Source organism: Nasonia vitripennis, chromosome 1 (genome assembly GCF_009193385.2).
Source record: "Nasonia vitripennis strain AsymCx chromosome 1, Nvit_psr_1.1, whole genome shotgun sequence".
NCBI classification, from domain to species: domain Eukaryota; kingdom Metazoa; phylum Arthropoda; class Insecta; order Hymenoptera; family Pteromalidae; genus Nasonia; species Nasonia vitripennis.
The window spans coordinates 19941250-19960418 of NC_045757.1; the positions used below are offsets into that span (position 1 = coordinate 19941250).

Sequence of the window (19169 nt, forward strand, 5' to 3'; positions counted from 1 at the left end):
CAGGTGTACTACCTGCGACAAAAGTGCCTTGTAAGGTCTGATACTTTGGGCCGTTCATGCTATATTTTGTTTTAAATGTATAGATTTTGCAAATACATTTTAAAATATTTTAGAAAATATCAGCATAATGTTATAATATATTACATAACATTGTAAATTTAATTATTAAAATATACGTGTTTTCCCTCTCCAAAGATTGAATTCTTAGCATCAGATGAGTCGCTCGATGATGAAAAAAATCAATAATTCGTACTTTAATTCATGAGACAATTTGCAAAACGGAACCGGCCACTTATCCCCACCCTATCAATAGACCAGAAGTTTCGACATCGACAAGCGGGTCAGAATCTGTACACCGTTGTCGGGAAATAACCGTCTCCGAAACTTCGCATCGCCGTCTCGCACTTGCGCTTCTCCGAAAAAAACGATGCCAAAAGACGGATGCCCCTTCAAACGGCGAACGTGTAATAAAATTCCGCGACCGCTGCGCGGCAGCGGCTAATTTATCTCTGGCTGCTTAATAAGCGCGCTCCCCTTTTTACACGCGGGGCGGCGCGCGAATCATTAATTAAAATCTTCTCTCTCAAAATCGTGACAATTGAGCTGCCACCGCCGCCGCATCGCCGCGAGAAAATTCACGCCGGATGAAAAAAGAGGCTCGTTAATTAGAAAGAGAGGCTCGATTGATTTCGCACCGCTAGCTGTAATTTTTGCGCGCCGATCTGATAAGCCGACGGATTGCGGAATTTTAAAAACGCCGATTAAATTCGTCGTCTTTTTTGGCTTTTGCTTGCGCGCACATATGGGCACTCGCGTATTATAGGTGTGTATGTATGCGTCTCTCGGAAGGTTTCGAGTTCTTATAATTGCGAGCTTTCCGCCGCTCGAGAAATTGATTTCCATCCGGGAATATTTTATTCCGCGCGTGTGTGCACGCGCACGCGCGCGTAAAACCGGATTTATCGATGGATTTCGCTACAAATTATTCTTATGTAGAATTGCTCAGTTGCGCGAGCATGGAAGCTCGAGAATCGCGGCGAATTTGAAAAATTCGTAATTGCGGACATGATTCCCTTCGATTTTAAACTTCCGTACGCGCGCTTGCGCTTTTAATCTTGCGTGCATATAGACAAGAAATATTTACACTGCTGTAATTTTGATTTTCAGGAGAGAATAGTATTCATCAAAAATTCCACTTATAGCTTACTTCAAGAAAACTTTGATTTCAGGCGAGCAGTTATAACGTCTCTATAAATTCTGGTCTCCAGGTTTCGTTATATAACTCGCCTACAAGCTTTTATCCCCCTTTCGAGATCCCACATAGCGTCTTCTACGTCGTTAATTTGATTCTCCTTTCATTCACGTGATTTTCGATTCAGAAGATTCCCCGTAATCGGACTCATCGTCGGAAATGCCGCTATAAAAGTTCGGTTTTACGACGTTTCTTTTTCCCCCTAACACCGCACACTAAAGCGCGCGGCGGCTGACTGTCCGCGCCGCAGGTGAAGGTGGATTAAGGCTCTTCAGGGAAAAAAATGCGCAGGCGGCTCGTAAGAGTAAATTAGAAATCAGGATTAGAACTTTAGCCGCGTAATTTTGTGCACCGGCTTGATTTCCTTTGAATTCCGCTCTCTGTATGGGTGCGCGTGTATTATAAATTCCGTCATTAGCCGATAGTAAAAATGGTTTATGGCTTTGTCATTAATTGGAATTTTCGGTATGTACTTCTATGAAGAATTCTTCTGTATATACACTTTGTAAAAATCATTGTTTCATAGAGGTGAAAGCCGTAAGCTAAGCAGCCCTAATGGCAGAAAAAGCTGGCTAATCTTTATTAAAATAATTATAGCCGTACAAAGTGCGCGCGCGCTTGCAAGAAAAATTTACGCAACACAATAAATTACGCTGTTCAAACACACAGTGCACTGCAGCCGAAGAGTGTGCGTTGAGAGTCGTTACATCGCGTATAGTAGGCGTAATAAACGCGCTCGCAGAGCGAGAGGGAGAGAATTATAATTTTACACGTCAATTTCGTTTTCAACTCAAAGGCTCGAAGTTTTCGTTAATAAAACGCGATTTTAACGACAGCCGAGGAGAGGAAAAAAAGGATCGGGGAAAATGAAAGTCACACACATGCGAGCGAGAGTCATTACCGCGCGAGAGCCGCGCGTCGCTGACGTAATCGCGATTCACTGGCGCAGCGCATACAGCTAATAATAAAACGGTATATGACGCAGTCTCGAAATAGATTAATCGCTCTCTTGTATTTTGCGTTTTGCGCGGCGCGTATTATTAATCGTGCGACACTGCTTCACGTGTCGTTTCATCGATATCAATCGATAGCGACAACTTCGATGGATGTAATACCTGTCGCGATCATCAATCGCCGACTTGTTGTGCTTGCGGTACGCCCGTTATGCAGGATGGATTTTGAGACTTGATGCAATCGATGCTCGGCCTGCTCGTATAATTATACGTGCCGGGTGAAATGTGCTTAATAGTATAGTCATTACGTAGACGTTTAACGATGATACATCGCGCGTTTCGCTTGCTTATCCTCGGCTCTTTGCTATTACCACACAACGCACTACGCATCGGCAAATAAAAGTCGATGAAGTTCAGCTCCGCAAATAGATCAAACTTCTCCGGGTGCATAACCTGTATACGAAGATCCGGCTCAGCAAGCGCTAACCAGGCAGTAGCTCGGCCCATCACTCCACACCTAGGCGAATTGGCCGAAGCGCGAATCAGCTGCGCGCGTCCGTCGCAGTTCACGAGTAAAAAGCCCGCGGGAAGATCCGTCATACACTGCAGGCGAACTTGAAGCGCGCGACGCGTATCATAAGTTCGAGACGAGGCCGCGCTGCGAAGCTCTTTTGAAAGTGGAAACGCACCGGTGGCTGAGTGTGCATAAGCCAGTTTGCGAACGCTTGAAGGATGACGCGAGTGGTGTGTTGCGGCGTACGCACATCAAAGCGGAGAGCTGCGCGCTGCCGTGCGCGGGATAATATTAGATTGTGACAGGTCGATGCCGAGGAAGACCGACGACGAATTTAGATGTGCGGGATGCACGCGCACCCCCGCTTTCGGGGATTCGTTACTTTTTTGGCTAGTCTCGTTGATGTGTTAGCTGAAGGCTTGCTTCTTTGATAAAAATTAATTGATTGTCAAAATATAGCAAAGTCTTTAGTACCCAACGACATGCGCAGATACACGGAAAAAATGGTTAGTTGTGGTAATCAAGTTATAATTGGTTAATCAAAAATTGGTTGTGAGAACTAAGTGCTTGGTTAATTTAACCAAGCCGATTTTTTTACAATGAAAAAGTCGGCTTTATAGGTTACTAACCAATTTACTTGGTAAGGACAACAATTTTTCTGGTACATCGCTGTTTTCATAGTGGGTGAACCAACATTTTTGTTGTAATTACCAAGATATTAGTTGAAATCCGAGTTGCAGCTTATATTTTCAAAAATTTTCTTATTTACTAACTGCATCGCTATCGCGACGACAGTCTCCGCCTTTGGACTTGAACGACCCGAGTTCGATTCCCCATTGAGAGAGAAATTTTTTTTTCAGATATATTAATTTTTATTATAAAATTGTAAACATGTAAATTAAATGTAAAAAATAATAGCACACTTGTAAACGGGCCTATAAAATAAATCTGCATGTATAAATAAATAATAATAATTAATAATAAATAAATAAACAATAAAAAAAGTAAAAAATCAGAAACAAATTTTTTTCTTCATCGTTCTGGAAACAAATTTGACTATTTTTTTAGTAATCAGAACTAAATTATTTCTTGAACAAACAATTATCTTGGTTGTACTGACAAATTAATCATCATCGTCAATATATTTTGTTTGTATTACAAACCAATATATTGATTAAGATAACCAAGATTAAATAGTGTTTGTCGCCTCGCGACTACACAAAATACAACCATAAAGTTGGTTATGGTTACCAATTTTTCTTAACTAAGTCCACTTGGTTAATGATACCAACAAAATAGTTGGTGCGTATTTTCCCAAGCAATTTGGTTATCCCAACCAAGTACTTGGTTATCACAACTAACTATTTTTTTCCGTGTACACACGGCAAAGTGACCAGCGAGAGCCTCACCTACGTCCCACATAAATTCTGCAACTAAACATAAGCTTCTCGGGCCATACGTTATAAAAGCAGCATCAGTCGACAGAGGCCTCGCCGCCACTGCATCCCACTCGTAAAAGTATCCCGGTAGGAGACAAGAGCAGAGACGCGGATCTCTCTGGGGTCCAGCGACGCGCGTAAGCAGCGAGCGCTAATTGCGCGGTTTAACGCCGCCGCCACCGGCCATGTTAATCATAATGTGCAGTAATATTGCCGTCATCGGCTATACTACTATCCCTTCTTACCCTCCTCGCACATATATTTAGAGCTGGACGTATATTCCGAAATTATTGTCGCGCGAGAGAGCGGTAGCAGTGCGCGGAAACAAAAGGAGAAGATCTCTGCGAGGAGGAAGAATAATGGCAAGAAGATGGGTGGAGAACGAAGGAGGCGCGGAGAGACGGTAATGTCTCTCATGATTCAAAGCAGAGGGATGTGTGTGATGTTGCATTGATTTTGGTGGAATTATTAAATTTATGAATCATAGCTTCAGTCCAAAGTTCAAACAAAATGGCTTGCAGACCTCTCCTACGCCATCACGACAAGGCGGTTCTCTCTCCTTGCACGTCTCATTGTTCATTACGTGGCGGGAGAATGTAATTTATGAAAGCGCGCGTAAGATAGTCGTTTTGCCGATTTGCTCGTGCGATGTGCTGTAGTTATTTATTCGACCATAGACGACGATTATTCATTTCCGCACAGTCTGGAGAGAGCTTGGATTAATTACGTATTTTAATTACCGGCGACAAAAATGTTATTTATCAGCCTGGGATCGGGTATGTAACTTGAGCTCCCAATAATCAAGCAGAGATGGAGTGAGTTGATAGCACGCATACGAGTGATTCTGCTGAGCCGCGAATCTTTAGCGTTTCGTTAGCGCTATTTATTCTTTTCAAAGTGCAGCTGCCTCCACGGAGAGTCTGTGCTATAAGAAATAAGTAACGTGATTGTCGGCGTTATAAACTTTTGCGTGGTTGAGCGCATCAACGCCGGATTAATAAATTTGGAGAGTTTATTGCTTATTGTTTCGTTTTGATGTCCATTAGGAACGAGCTTACGCTTTGATTCTTTCCTAACTTGATCCAAGTCTTATTTGAGATTGCAGAATTTACACCACTTTCACCGTATCGCTAATTGAAAAACCGGTTTCAGTTACCCATGATCACAAAGTATCAATCACAACCAGGAGATACAAGTAGCAATCGATGTTTTTCAAAACTGTGTTTCAAAAGTAAACGAAATTCGAATCTGGTCTTCGACACACATCGTAACCGTATGCAAATTATCTGGAGAATCTGTCTCGACGAATAAAAATACATCCATCCCGCAGAGTATAAAACGCTCGATCACTTTGATTGACTCGCGCGCGTCGCGGACACAAACAAGGCGTATCACTGCGCGCACCTGAGCTTTCTAATTCATCCTCTGAATCGTCTAGCACCTCATTCAAGCGTCAAAATACGACTGGCGAAGGCGTTATCTCGTCCTCTTTGTTTGCGCAGAGCCAACTGGCCCCCGCGAGTATTCATGAGATCGCATAACAAACGGTAAAAGAATCGAGAGATTAGACGCAACGGGAAATTATGATGCGCGTGTGGTGTACGTCTCGAATTTATGTAAGAGGAGGAAAGTATCAAAACACATATCGCATGTGTGAGAAAACGTATATTGTTGTTGTTTCTTGAAGAGAACTAAAGTCTTTTGTCGTTGCCTTACGTAAACATGTGGATCAAACTTATCCATCATGACTATTATAATTTCATTACGTGCACCGCGACTTAAAAAAGTCGCATAACACACGCTTGGACAGTAAACCCGTGGACAGCACCGATAAATCAATTACGAATGATAGATCAATCCCGAACGACTTTTCGCACAGCAAGAGAGCCGGTCACAATTACAATTTTATCAACCGGACCCTCCATATTTCTCCGTACTACACTTTCCCGCATACCTACATTACCTGCTGTACAACGTACACGTGTCTCGCGAGCACAAAACGAGCGAACCGTAAAGAGAGCCCAAATGCACAAAAGTCGCACACGCACGTACAGCATAATAATAAGTACACCGGAGTCTATGTCATCCATTTGCTCGGTCGTGTCAAAGCTTAAGCGCGTGGGCGAGCATATCTCAACGCAGCGGAGCCATTCGCGCGTGTATTGTACAGGCGCTGTACCTAGGATTGTACGTACACGGGTGTAGATCCTCTGGCTGTGTTTCGCGAGAGCCGTTAGACTGGCGAGGATTTCCTTTCTTCTCCGAGAAACTAAATTAACGAAATTCAATTTGCTCATTGTTTCTATTATTACTTTATGATACACGAGTATGTATTAATGATTTTCAATGATGACCGGCATGGTAAAATTCAAAGTATATAATAGATCATATACGTGTCGTACGATGTAACGGAACTGCAAGTGTTTCGCTCGACCCGAAAGTAAACAAAGTTTACTTATAACGCAAGTGTATATTATCGCCGACACCTCGAATTACCGAGTTAAGAGAAGAATAACTCCGAAACTTCATAACGGAGACGTCATCAAGATTGCATTATTATTCTCGCCGACTACTGCGCTGCATATAACGAACAATATTAATCTGTAACGATTTTAACGAGCCGTCGTGGACGAGATTCACTCGCGAGAAAGAGAGAGAGAGGGTGACGAATCGCAAATGTAATTGCACGAGATAAGTGAGAGGCCATGCGATGGTTTGAGAGTCACTGACGAAAATAGCGACCTTATTAATAATCGCGAGCAGAATGTCGACTCGCTGCCGCGACACAACAAGCGCGAGAAACAAAATCGTAGAAATGACGAGGGAAAGTGGGTAGCGCGCGTATACAGTCGCGAGGGAGATGGACGCGTCGCAACGACGACGACAACGACGACGCGACGATGAGGAGGAGAAAGGTGAGAGGGAGAGGAAGAGAGAGATAGAGAGAGCTGGACATGCGCTCATGGGCGAGATTTATATTTATGAAGATGGCGATATGCACGCAGGCGTTTTTTCTCCCGGTCACGTTTATTTGCGGAACGTGAGAGGAATTTTGCGAGCTCGGAAAAATGCCGCGCGTGCCGGGAAATCGAGGACTCGCGAAAGTTTACATTCGAAATTGATCTGCGGCTGTATACGATTTTACAAAAGCAATTAATTCCGTTTTATCTCCAGCAGTGATTTTGCGATGATGAATGCAGAAAGAGCAATCCCGAGTGGCATTCACATCAGCGACGGCGACGTCAACGGTGCCAAAACCGCTTAAATCATCAAGGTGGCAATTATTTTCCAAAAGAATCAACGCATACCTCCTCGCTCGTCTTCGAAATTAAACGCACATGCGTAGCCGGAGAAAACAAAGACGATGTTAAATGGAACCGGCGGAGAGACGAAATCCGCACATCAGAGCCCGAGATTGTCCGCTACTACTGCAGCGGTACACGGGGGTGTAGAGAAAGAGCTGGGAGAGCATAATAATAGCGACGATGATGTACGACTCTAAAATCCTTCTCTTAGCGAGTCGTCTCATTCTCTCTCTCTCTCTCTCTCTCTCTCTCTCTTTCTCTTTCTCTCGTCGCTGCACACTTAGCCCATGAGAAAGCGAGAGTATTATGCGGAGGAGTGGGTGGCCCAAGTGCGACACAATGGGACACGTGTTCGGCATCACTCGTCCGCGCGAGCAGCCCACACGTATATTACGAGATGGCGCTCGTCGATCGACCTGAAGAAGAGGTGACGACGAGGCCCGCCGTTTGTCGTCGTTGTCTTACAAGTTTTGTTACAGAGCGCGCGAGCTTCTTGGCTCGCGAGATTTATGAGTGATTACTTTTGTTTCGCGCCGGCGGTCCAGTCCCGCCGCGCATTTGTCTCTCGGCTAAGCGATGCGCGCTTATGAGCGAATGAGTTTATTTGCCAGTGCGCGGGAGATGACAGACGATTTCGGATTTAATGGTGACGCGGCGAACTGACTTTCATGTCTTTTGGGCGAGTGCGTGATGTATGCATTGGAAAATGCTCCTGTTAGTCTGATTTTGCGTGTTTGGGCGAACGAATGTTTTACTTTTGATATATTTTACGGTAATTGTAAAGAAGTTTATTAAGTGTTACCATGTTATGCCATAGTCATAAAAATCATGTGTTTCAGTTGTTGGAATTAGCAGGATTTTGCTCACTGAATTATCCGGTGTGGTGGTTGGAAAGCACTCGTCCATTTTCTAGATCATTTTCGGAAAAAGTTACAAATTATTTACAAGGTTTAGTGGCGCTATCGATTTAAGTAACGGTTTTGAACTTACGTTGCACTGCACAGCTCGATACTCACTGCGACAATAAGAATTACGATCTTCGCATTCTGGTAGTGGATGACACTGAAACTATATAATTAAACGGTACTTAGACTTTCATTGTTGATCAATGTTTCTAATATTTTTCAATAAAATACAACTTGAGTCAAACTACTTACGACATTCCAGTGAAGAGATATAACCAACGCGAATATTAACACAAAACGCATTATCAAGCTGAAGACGATGTTTGAATTTGAACAATGTATAAAACAGTATTCTTTGCATGCACTAGTGTCGTCAACTAATGCTTTATTTTATAAATGTACAGCTTTTATATTGCAGTTGTATAACGACTCTGTAATAATAAATATATATTAGTCAAGTAATTATATCATAATATAGCTCACACTGTTGAACTTCGATCATCAGTCTTAGTTGGAAATTTAGAAAGGATTCCCTTATACTTTCTACAACGACTACATACTATTATCGTTTAATATCACGAATTCGAAAATTAAGTATTATGTATATTTTTTTAATTAAAAAACGTATGAAGCATTGCTGATTCTACTTCATGCTGTGTTCGCCAACTTATAACATAGTTTCATTTTGCAAAGCTTTTATCACAGTTCTAAAATTATGACCTTGTGATAGAGAAATAATGGACATATATCTATTTATATTATCTTCTTTTCTCGAATAGAGGTTTACGAAAAAACAATAACAATACGACGTATAATTTATTTATGATATATTGTAATAGGAAAGATTCAATCTTACGATGCAAAGCCTTCGTCGTCATTGTCAAAGCATAACTTCTCAACAATAAAATTAGTTTAAAAGGTGAAGTCGGAGAATATTTATTAAAGAAAAATAAACTATTAAACTGCATAAAATAATTAAAACTCGTAACAAAGCAAGAAATATCAACACAGTCCGTATAAGCTCGCACATCTAACGGGCATATAAAGAATAGCTACCATTAATTATCGTGTTCAACCAAAACAGCGTACCCGCATCTACTCCCTCAAAGCGACTCCCGCGCAAAAAAATTAATAAAGACCTCGAGACAACAAAGGCTTGCGTCTGAGCGATGAAGAAGCACTTTTACGCACTAGTGTCATCGCGGACTCGAAATTTCACGCAGTGCCAGACTAAACATTTTAGTCGCAAGCTTAAGGTATAAAGGACTGTCTGCCCACGGCGTCGCGACGCTAAACTTTAGCTAAAAAAGCATCAAAGTCGGATGAGCAACGGAGAACAATATAAGCTTACGCCAAGTTTGAGCGATGTTAGTGCAAAAGAAAAGCAAAAACGACATACGAACAGGAATCATTAAATGTAATAAGGAGATGAGGAATACTTTAAGATTTCAGGTATGTTTATTTATTTGATTGTTCAGAAATAACTAACTTTTATATCGTCTCTTTTGCTTAAGAAGAGGGCAACGAGCTCCAGAATGTAGACTCTTCTCCAGAAACAAAGCTCGAGCTTCATCCGCGCAAAAAAGCGTGTATAAAGCAAGCAGCAGCAGTGGGTGGGAGTATAGAAGGCATTTAACCCGAACCGGGACTGCGTAAAAAAGGTACACATACGCGCGGGGGCACGCTGTCAAAATCGCTGGAAGACGGAAGGCCCTTATTTATTGCGCTCGTCTGGCCGCAAGAGAGGAGGCTGCCGGCGTCGCTACCGTCGTTTTGCACAAGAGAGCGGTGCCGCCCCCGACGACGCGACGTCTCGCGTCGGTGTGTATATATATGTTATTGGTGTATGCACACTGTCAAGGTCAGTGTGCTCTAGACATTCGACTGCAATGCACAATGCCGTGTCGTTCGTTTTGCTTGCGTCATCTGTTTATGGGGTGAGTTCGGAGATTTATAGTAGAGTTGGGTGTGTACCTTTGGAATACAGAATTTTACTTAGATATGTGATTTGATAATGAATTACGGTCATGTATGCGTAGATAAATATTTGTTAATCTGCACGCGATGAATTCTTAGCATCTTTGGCACGCTCACTTTTTTGACTTTCAAATGTAATTATTGCCAATGGAATCTTCGCTCAAGGAGATCCTTACACGATCGTTAAAATCATATTAATCGAACCACACAGGCACACGCAGCAAGCGCATCGCGACAATATCTTTCCGCAATTCTGCTGGTATAATTTCTCCATCTGCCGTTTTAATGAAACGCGAATGCTCGTGTGGCGTAATCTCTTCATTCCTAGTACGAAAAAAAAGTGGCCCGCGAAACGCGAGAGGAAAATTATGCAAATAAATAGTCCATTATAAAATCTTGAGGCAGAACAGCTGAAACCGGATGCCTCGTTAGCCGTGCGCTTCTGGTGATGCCGAAGTGCAGCGCATTTAGATGAAAGTCACAAAATTGCAGGTGTGAGCGATTTTTAAGTGGTCCAATTATGCGTGTACCGCCTCGATCGTAGTCTAGTCGACACGGTGGCGCTGAGATGAATTTTTGCGGAAATTAGGAGCGATTTACGTTGACTCGAAAACAGGATTTTAAATAATTCAATAATGCGAAATTAATGTTCGCAGTGAAGTGACTCTTAAGCGGAATATCGCCAACGGTATCTTATTAAAAATTACTTAAATCAGATTAATATGGGAGGAAAGTAATTATCTCTTCTCATATTTATACATGTAATTCCACGTGAAAAACCGATGTAAAAAAGTATGTACTTTATCCAGGGAATATTAACGAATACTGTAGAATGCACGAACGAACCTCGGATTGCATAATCGAAAATAGAGGAAGGTGACCTTGTAAGATCGCATTTATCAGGATGCATCTACAATTCATGAACATTTTTTTCAATGTCATCAAGACTCTTTATCAGAAGTTATTTGGTGAAAGTTGTAAAGCTGGTAGGGGCCGATGATTACATTCTTTTAGCTGTAGACGCAGATCGACTATAAAACGTGGGGAACTGCAGCAACTCATCACTCAGTTCTCATCGTCCTTCAGCTTCAGAACTTCTAAGTTCAAACAGATTCTCACCATGAAGATGGTAAGAACTTTTTGACAAAGTTATTCTACTTTTATTCGTTTTTAGCACAGCCCTTGTAGAAATTTTGAGCAGTCTTGAGCAGTCACTGGCAAGTCCTGATGAAATAGAGCAGTTACTGGCTAGTAGTGCCCAGTGATTGTTAAATTTCTACCAGGGAACATAGTACATGTTTAGCCTTGAAAATACATGAAATATACCGTTGATATATTGTATAACTCAATCAAATTACGTATTTTAGATCATAGTTCTCGCTGCCCTGGTGGCTGCCGCCATCGCCGCTCCACCAACCACTACGTCGCCACGTAAAGAAACTCCAAAACCTGTAGTTCTACTACAACGGACGCATCATAATAACATAGGCGTCGTTGGTGGTTACCAATACTCTTACGAGCAGGATGATGGTCAGTCGCGTCACGAAATTGCCGAACCCACTGAAGTCACAAATGAAGATGGAAAGCTGGTCCCTATTAACCGTATCTCAGGACATTACACTTTCATTCATCCGAAAACCAACAAAGTGTACAAAGTCACCTACGTTGCTGATCACAACGGATTTGTAGCTACAGTTCCAAAAGTCGAAAATGCCCATATTAAATAATTCTTATCTTTTTAATAAATGTATTGTCATATTTTAAACATGACTCTTATTTATGGCCCACCTTTTGTAATACCTTAAATTAAGCTGCTCAATAAAAACAACAGAAATCAATTTTTTCGAGATTATTGTTTCAACCTAGCGAAATTAAAAAGGTGGAATACTAAATAATCCTCTCTTCGAAAAGTGATGGCCATGTGTTGCAAATCCCGTTAATGTCATGTTTGGTCGCTGTAGTGATTTAGAAACATGAATATTAAACGCGATTTTTTAATTCAAATTAGAAATGCATATTATATTCGGTTTATATAGAGCAAACATTTAAAATTCAATACTGAAACTCGAAAGTTTAAATGATAAAGAATTAATAGAAACAATCGCATTTGGTTTTGTATTGTTTTCAATTTCGGGATTGTGTTGCATTGAATCATGATCCCTGCTAACAGTTGCAGATTAGAACAGATTAAAGCAGGCCAAACAAAACAAATTTAACCATTTTACCATCACTATATCTAGATTTAGCTCGCATATCCTTATGAGGAAAATAGAAAAGTGCCTGTGAGCCACCTATTTTCACCTGCCACAAACACGGGGAGTTTAGGTGGTGAAGACGAGGCCAACTGCTTTATTTTGATGATTGATATTGTTCCATAGCGATCGACGTGTACATATTACGTACATTAAAATTAAATTTGTTTGATTAAAACTCGCAACAGTGTTTTAAAAATAAAAATGTTTATCATAATAGTGAGTAATAAACTTTTATTAATTGTGAGTGATATAAAATTCCTCTGATGAGATAAACATGATCAAAAGCTCACTACTTTTTATTAAAAGTATGTGGATTAAGTGCCGCATAACGCAAGGTCTTGTCACAGCAGAATTAGCAGATGTTTATGTAGATTTTCAGGGCGCTGCAAAAAAAAAAAAAAAAGAAAAAACATAGAGATGATCCAGATAGAGTGGTGGAGCCAGCCTCAAATGTGACTCCCTGAGAGAAACAGATAGAAGACAGAACACATAGAAGAAGGTCATTTATTACCTGTCTATTACTAATGGCACATGCGCACGAAATCGTTTACACCTTAACATACATAAAATTAATCATTAACAAGGCAATTTTGGTATAGGTATACATGTGGTATAAGCGTTAGTGGTATTGTTAGTAAGCAATTAGAAATCCAGAAAGTGTATGCCGTAGAAGAGAGATCAGTCCGAAACCGTTTTGTTTTAAGGCGCTACTCTTGCTTGGTCCTATAACTTCGGTTGATTCCGCATGCGCACCTACTACTATAACTGTTTTTTTTGCTTTCTCCTAGAGGAAGCTTTGTGATGATAAAATTGTCAGTTTTACTAAAATTTCATAGAAACGTATTTGGAGGTGATTGAAGTTCGAATCATGGGTTTTTAGTAAATGTCTATGCGGATGGCTGTGTGAGTAAGTATGTATACCGTCATAATTCTGGAAGTACGCGACTGATCGTAAAGAAATTTGACATGCACATTCATTTTCTGATTCTGAAATCAGGAACATTTTTTATTATTAATACCATTTTATGGCCATTTTTCGATTTTTGAAAAAACATATTTGCTTTTTTTTAATGGTACGATTCATACAATAAATTTAGCAATAGTGTCTTTTTGAAAGAGCAAAGATTTTCGAGATTGACCATTCCGTTTAATTGTTATGATAAAAAAGGTGATTTTTTAAAACAATTTAATATCTCCAAAACTAAACTATCAAACGTTTTAAGAAAATTTATGACAATAAAAAATCATAATATCTATCTCGAGAATAGCGCCGGTCTAACAGCTAGTCGGCGCGATTGCTTGGTAGTGCGTGGTTGGAATCTTCGCTTTGTCGCTTTAATCTTGTGAGATTTAGTTTCCAAAAACCCCGATAAAATATACAAGATGAAATATGGCTAAGGTGTCAAAGTAAGTGGTGGAGTGTGGTGTGCTGATGCATTAAATAGGCAAAGTGTCAGTGGGAGACACAGATTCCTAAAAAGCCTTCCCTATTTTAGTTGACAGTTACCTTTCATACTATTATCTAATAATATGTAAAAATACAGTAAATAACATTATAAGTAAATAACATTTTATTCGTAACGAATGAAATGTTATTTTGGATTTAGCTAGTTGGGGCTATGAACTTAGAGGAAGCTACGTGCCAAAGAATTGGCAGCGGTTTTTTATCCGTGATACATGCGTATAAACCTATACTATACGCAGTTATTGTTTTAGTTTGTTCACATTTATGCAGGATTCATTTTTGAAAGTAGTAATGAGCTATGGGCTACTGAACTGACTAGTCAAACTTATTAATTATCATTCAATGATTGCATAATCTTTCAAAGTATTATTTTAATTTTGGGCAGACAAGAAAACGAAATGAATTCGCTTACGTATTCACAACTGAACATGAAACAGGACAAGCCTGAAAGATAATTCTGTACATATCATTACGCGCCTGCATCTCATGAATTCCGTTATCGGATCCAGAAGTAAATGCCGATATTTATGCTAAAAATTATTTACAAAAACTATGGGTTACTGTTTTTTAACAACTTTTTACATTGATATTTTAGCAACTTTTTACATTGCGATTTTTTCCAATTTTTTCAATAATTTTTTGATTCGTGGTATTGAAAGTAGTCGACGATTCTTAAAAATTAATTTTTAAATTCAATTTTATAAATAAATCATTATATTTTGATTGATTGTTTTTAAACAATCCTGCTAATCGTCAAATTAATTAAATATAAGGCCCTTATACGATTTTCAGAAAAACTGAAAATTGCTCCGATATAGTTTTGTCCCATACCAAATAATTTTTTTAATACTGTACCTTAATCGAATGACGAATTTCAGATCGTAGTTCTCGCCGCCTTTGCAGCAGTCGCCGTCGCTGCACCTCGGACCACCACGTTACTAAGTCGAGTAGCTCCTAAAACTGCGGCTGTCGTCAAAGAAGCGCATCATAACAACATCGACACCGGTGGTTACCGATACTCGTACCAGACGGACGATGGTCAGACGCGTCATGAAACTGCCGAAGTTGTAGAAATTCAAGATAACGAGGGAAATTTTGCTCCTTCTCAACGGGTGTCTGGAGAATACAGCTTTATTGACCCTGAAACTAACCAACTGTATAAAGTCACTTACACCGCAGACGATAGGGGATATATCGCTAAATTCCCAGTACCCATTGATATCTATGGTTAAATGTTTAGATTATGTGACTATTATAAATTGCTGTGATTTTTATGTTTGTGTGTTGTTGTACGTGTATCTGTTATGATTTCTGTATTTGAAATATAACGTTTATTTATTAGATGAACTGTATATAAACTGTCTTTATTCGGTAAATCAGTATCTGATCTTTTCCCGTCTCTGCATAACAGGGGTAAGTGATAAATCCTTCTCTAAAAAAGACATGGTAATCATTCTGTTGCGAATTTAAATGAAACATAATTTTAATGTACATATTATTATGTAGTATGTAGAATAAATATTGTAAAATGCGCAGTGCCCATAACGAATATCAATTATCAAAACAAAGCAGTTTATACCCTTTTGCGTCGCTTTCTTTCTTCATCGTCAAAACTATCTGTGTCTGGGGCCGTATTAGAATATTTATCCGCTGATCTTTGTTCTCACTTATATCCGCTCCTGCATGTCGGAAACATTCTCACCCCTTACAAACTCTTCTGTATTTGTACCTCCACGAATTTAACTAATTTTCTCGTAGGTATTTTAATGACCACATTGATAATTCGCCAGACCGTCACCATTGAAAAATACCCTAGTTATTACTCTTTCAGATCAACCTTTATATAATTTTCCAGAATTAACACTATCTCCCACTTCCATTGGGACCTCTGCTTAGCGCATAAACTGCATCGTTTTTCGTCTCATGGATACATGAGTCACTCCTCCACTTTCCCCTGAATATGTCAAACGAATGGTGAATTACACATTGAATATTGTAAGAAAAACTATCGATTTCTGCGATCTTTTTAAAAACGTGCACTTTTAAAGCTTTCTACGTAACTCAAACAATGCTTAAATTATCATAACACAGCGCCTCGTAAGCTTACTCTGCATTAAAAAAATCATATATTTGATAAATCCGGCTGCGTTTTTACAGGTTTTTGTAAAACATCATCCGAACTTTGATCTACCATAGTCGTTATGCACTATTTACTATTTTTTTTTAATTTTTTGGGCCTACGAGATAGAGGACGACGAGAGGTACCTCGATGTCAAACTATGTTGAAAATATTATCCATAAATTTCCGAAAAATAGATTCTAATAAGCTTTCATCTGCATTTATCCGGGCTAAAGACTGGCATGGTGATGCTTTCTTCTGAAGAACAATTACCATGGCAGCTACAAGCACACTCGCAATCATACATGTAGATGCATTTATCAATCATTTTTATAGACATACATACATTAATAAAAGTAATTTATATCAGATAAATATAATATATTTTTTTGCAAATACAAAAAGAAAATAGCTAAAAATAATTCTGTACACCTTTTTTCCTTACACGGAAAAAAATGGTTAGTTGTGATAACCAAGTACTTGGTTGGGATAACCAAATTGCCTGGGAAAATACGCACCAACTATTTTGTTGGTATCATTAACCAAGTGGATTTAGTTAAGAAAAATTTGTAACCACAACCAACTATATTTTGTGTAGTTGCGAGGCGACAAACACTATTTAATCTTGATTATCTTAATCAATATATTGGTTTGTAATACAAACAAAATATATCGACAATGATAATCAATTTGTCAGTACAACCAAGATAATTGTTGGTTCAAGAAATAATTTAGTTCTGATTACTAAAAAAGTAGTCAAGTTTGTTTCCAGAAGGATGAAGAAAAAAATTTTTTCTGATTTTTTTACTTTTTTGTATTTATTATTTATTGTTTATTTATTTATTATTAATTATTATTATTTATTTATACATGCAGATTTATTTTATAGGCCCGTATACAAGTGTGCTATTATTTTTTACATTTAATTTACATGTTTACAATTTTATAATACAATTAATATATCTGAAAAAAATTTTTCCCTCACTGGGGATCGAACTCGGATCCTTCAAGTCTAAAGGCGGAGACTCTGTCATCGCGCTAGCGATCCAGTATGTAAATAAGAAAATTTTTCAAAATATAAGCTGCAATTCGGATTTTAACTAATATCTTGGTAATTACAACAAAAATGTTGGTTGACCCACTATGAAAACAGTGATGTACCAGAAAAATTGTTGTCCTTGCCAAGTAAATTGGTTAGTAACCTATAAAGTTGACTTTTTCATTGTAAAAAAATTGGCTTGGTAAAATTAACCAAGCACCTAGTTCTCATAACCAATTATCACTTGGTTACCACAACTAACCATTTTTTTCCGTGTACCTGCTCCATTCGCAGTTTGTGAGGAATTTTGTATTGCTTAAGATATCGCATCCTCTTGAATATTCCTCTATTTAACTTCGTAGGCTGTGACAACTTTGTTGCCACAGACGATATAACCCTCTGCCACACGCACGACTGCACGTTTTTACCGTGCTTTAACAAAGCCAACGGGAATACGTTGACGTGATTTGCTAGGAATCTTGTTAATTTGCTCAAGAAAGTTGGATTAGCAGCAGCGAACAATGCATTTCTAACTGACGAAACAATCAAACTGCCGATCATCGTATTGGGTTGAAGTATCACCCGTGAAACCTCATTCCCCGTGCAGGAACCATTGATTTTTCCTCTAATTGAGGAAGTGCGAGCTTGTGTTGTGGCAAAATAAGCTCGTACTGAGCTTTCTTTGAAAGCTTTTCGGTGAGATACTGCAAATGTCTCAGCAGGAGATGACGCTGCTTGAAACTTCCGAGCCAAGAATGGTAAAAAGCAGTATTATACGTTGTTTGTCGAGGGACAGAGCATCACACAGTTTATGTTCGACGCTCAAACTGAGCAGCATAACGGCTAGAACGTCAATCATCTGCGGAATACCATGATAACCCTTTACACTTATAGAATCTCTTTGCGTTGAGATTTGTTGGTCATTCTCTGCGTCCTCGTCTTGTGTCAAGAGGTCAATTTCTATGCCCGTATTGGTTTCGACATCGATTGTTGACACCTTCTTCGACGTTAATTAAGTCGATATAATAGCATGTAATGAATTCATATTCTTCGATATTTTATGAAACAACGTGCAAAAACTGAGATTCAGCAAGTGAATTTTTGCATGAGCGTGACTTGACTGAAGGGTAAATTGAGGTTTATGCCAAGGCGTATCAAAAAATGATTGAAAGAGAGTCTGCCAAAATTTGTACTTTCACAAAAAAAAGTATAATGCTAAAATCATAGAAAGATGGATTAAAATTGGTGACTCAAGTTAGGTGGGTCAGGCTTGCCGGCATCGGAAAGTTACCGACCATGTGGCGCTAGAAGCAACTATGTGATATTCTACCTAAGCGTAGGTAAATGGCGTACAAGTATAAAGCATTGAAGGGAGGGGCAGTCGTGGATGTAAAACAAGCTCTGCTGCACAGATTTATTTGCTCTCTGATCTATAATCTTGGTCGATAGTATGAACTGTGATCCTTATCTACCGTTCAAAGTGCTTAAATTACTACTCGTCGTCGCTGTTCGAGGGAACTAAGGTATTTCATGGCCATTCCTGCTCAGGCGTGTTGAACACAGTATGTCTCCAGAGTCAATAGCTACTTGGCATATCAGGCAATGCTTGCTGTGAAATATCCATGTGTTGATGCACACTTTGCAAAATGTGTGATTACACGTCAGCCTTCTTGGCTCTACTAGCAGATCTTATTGGCATATAGTACATGACATATGCAATTATCGTAACACAAAGTCCACCAATACCACTTTACGCCCATATAAAGAGGGGTTTAGTAAGGAGGGGTGGGCTGAGGTACATCATATGGACATCTTTTACTGACTGTAATATTTCTGCTGGAGTATTAACAATTTTTATCCTTTTTACATTTTCAGAATTTTTTAGTTTTTCTGATTGAATGTGCTTAGAAGATCTAGACTGAAGCTCTGTATACTGTACATCTTCA

General features: G+C 39.4%; 1 protein-coding gene across 1 annotated transcript in view; it reads left to right on the forward strand.

Annotated features, from left to right (window-relative positions):
* Positions 1-15432, forward strand: part of LOC107981956 (larval cuticle protein 16/17-like) — a 42372-nt gene extending 26940 nt beyond the window's left edge. The window contains exon 4 of the mRNA XM_031923338.2: positions 14944-15432. Within this exon, the coding sequence (XP_031779198.1) occupies positions 14944-15297 (354 nt within the window). The 3' untranslated portion in view covers positions 15298-15432. The remainder of the gene's footprint in view (positions 1-14943) is intronic.
* Positions 15433-19169: the final 3737 nt, after the last annotated feature.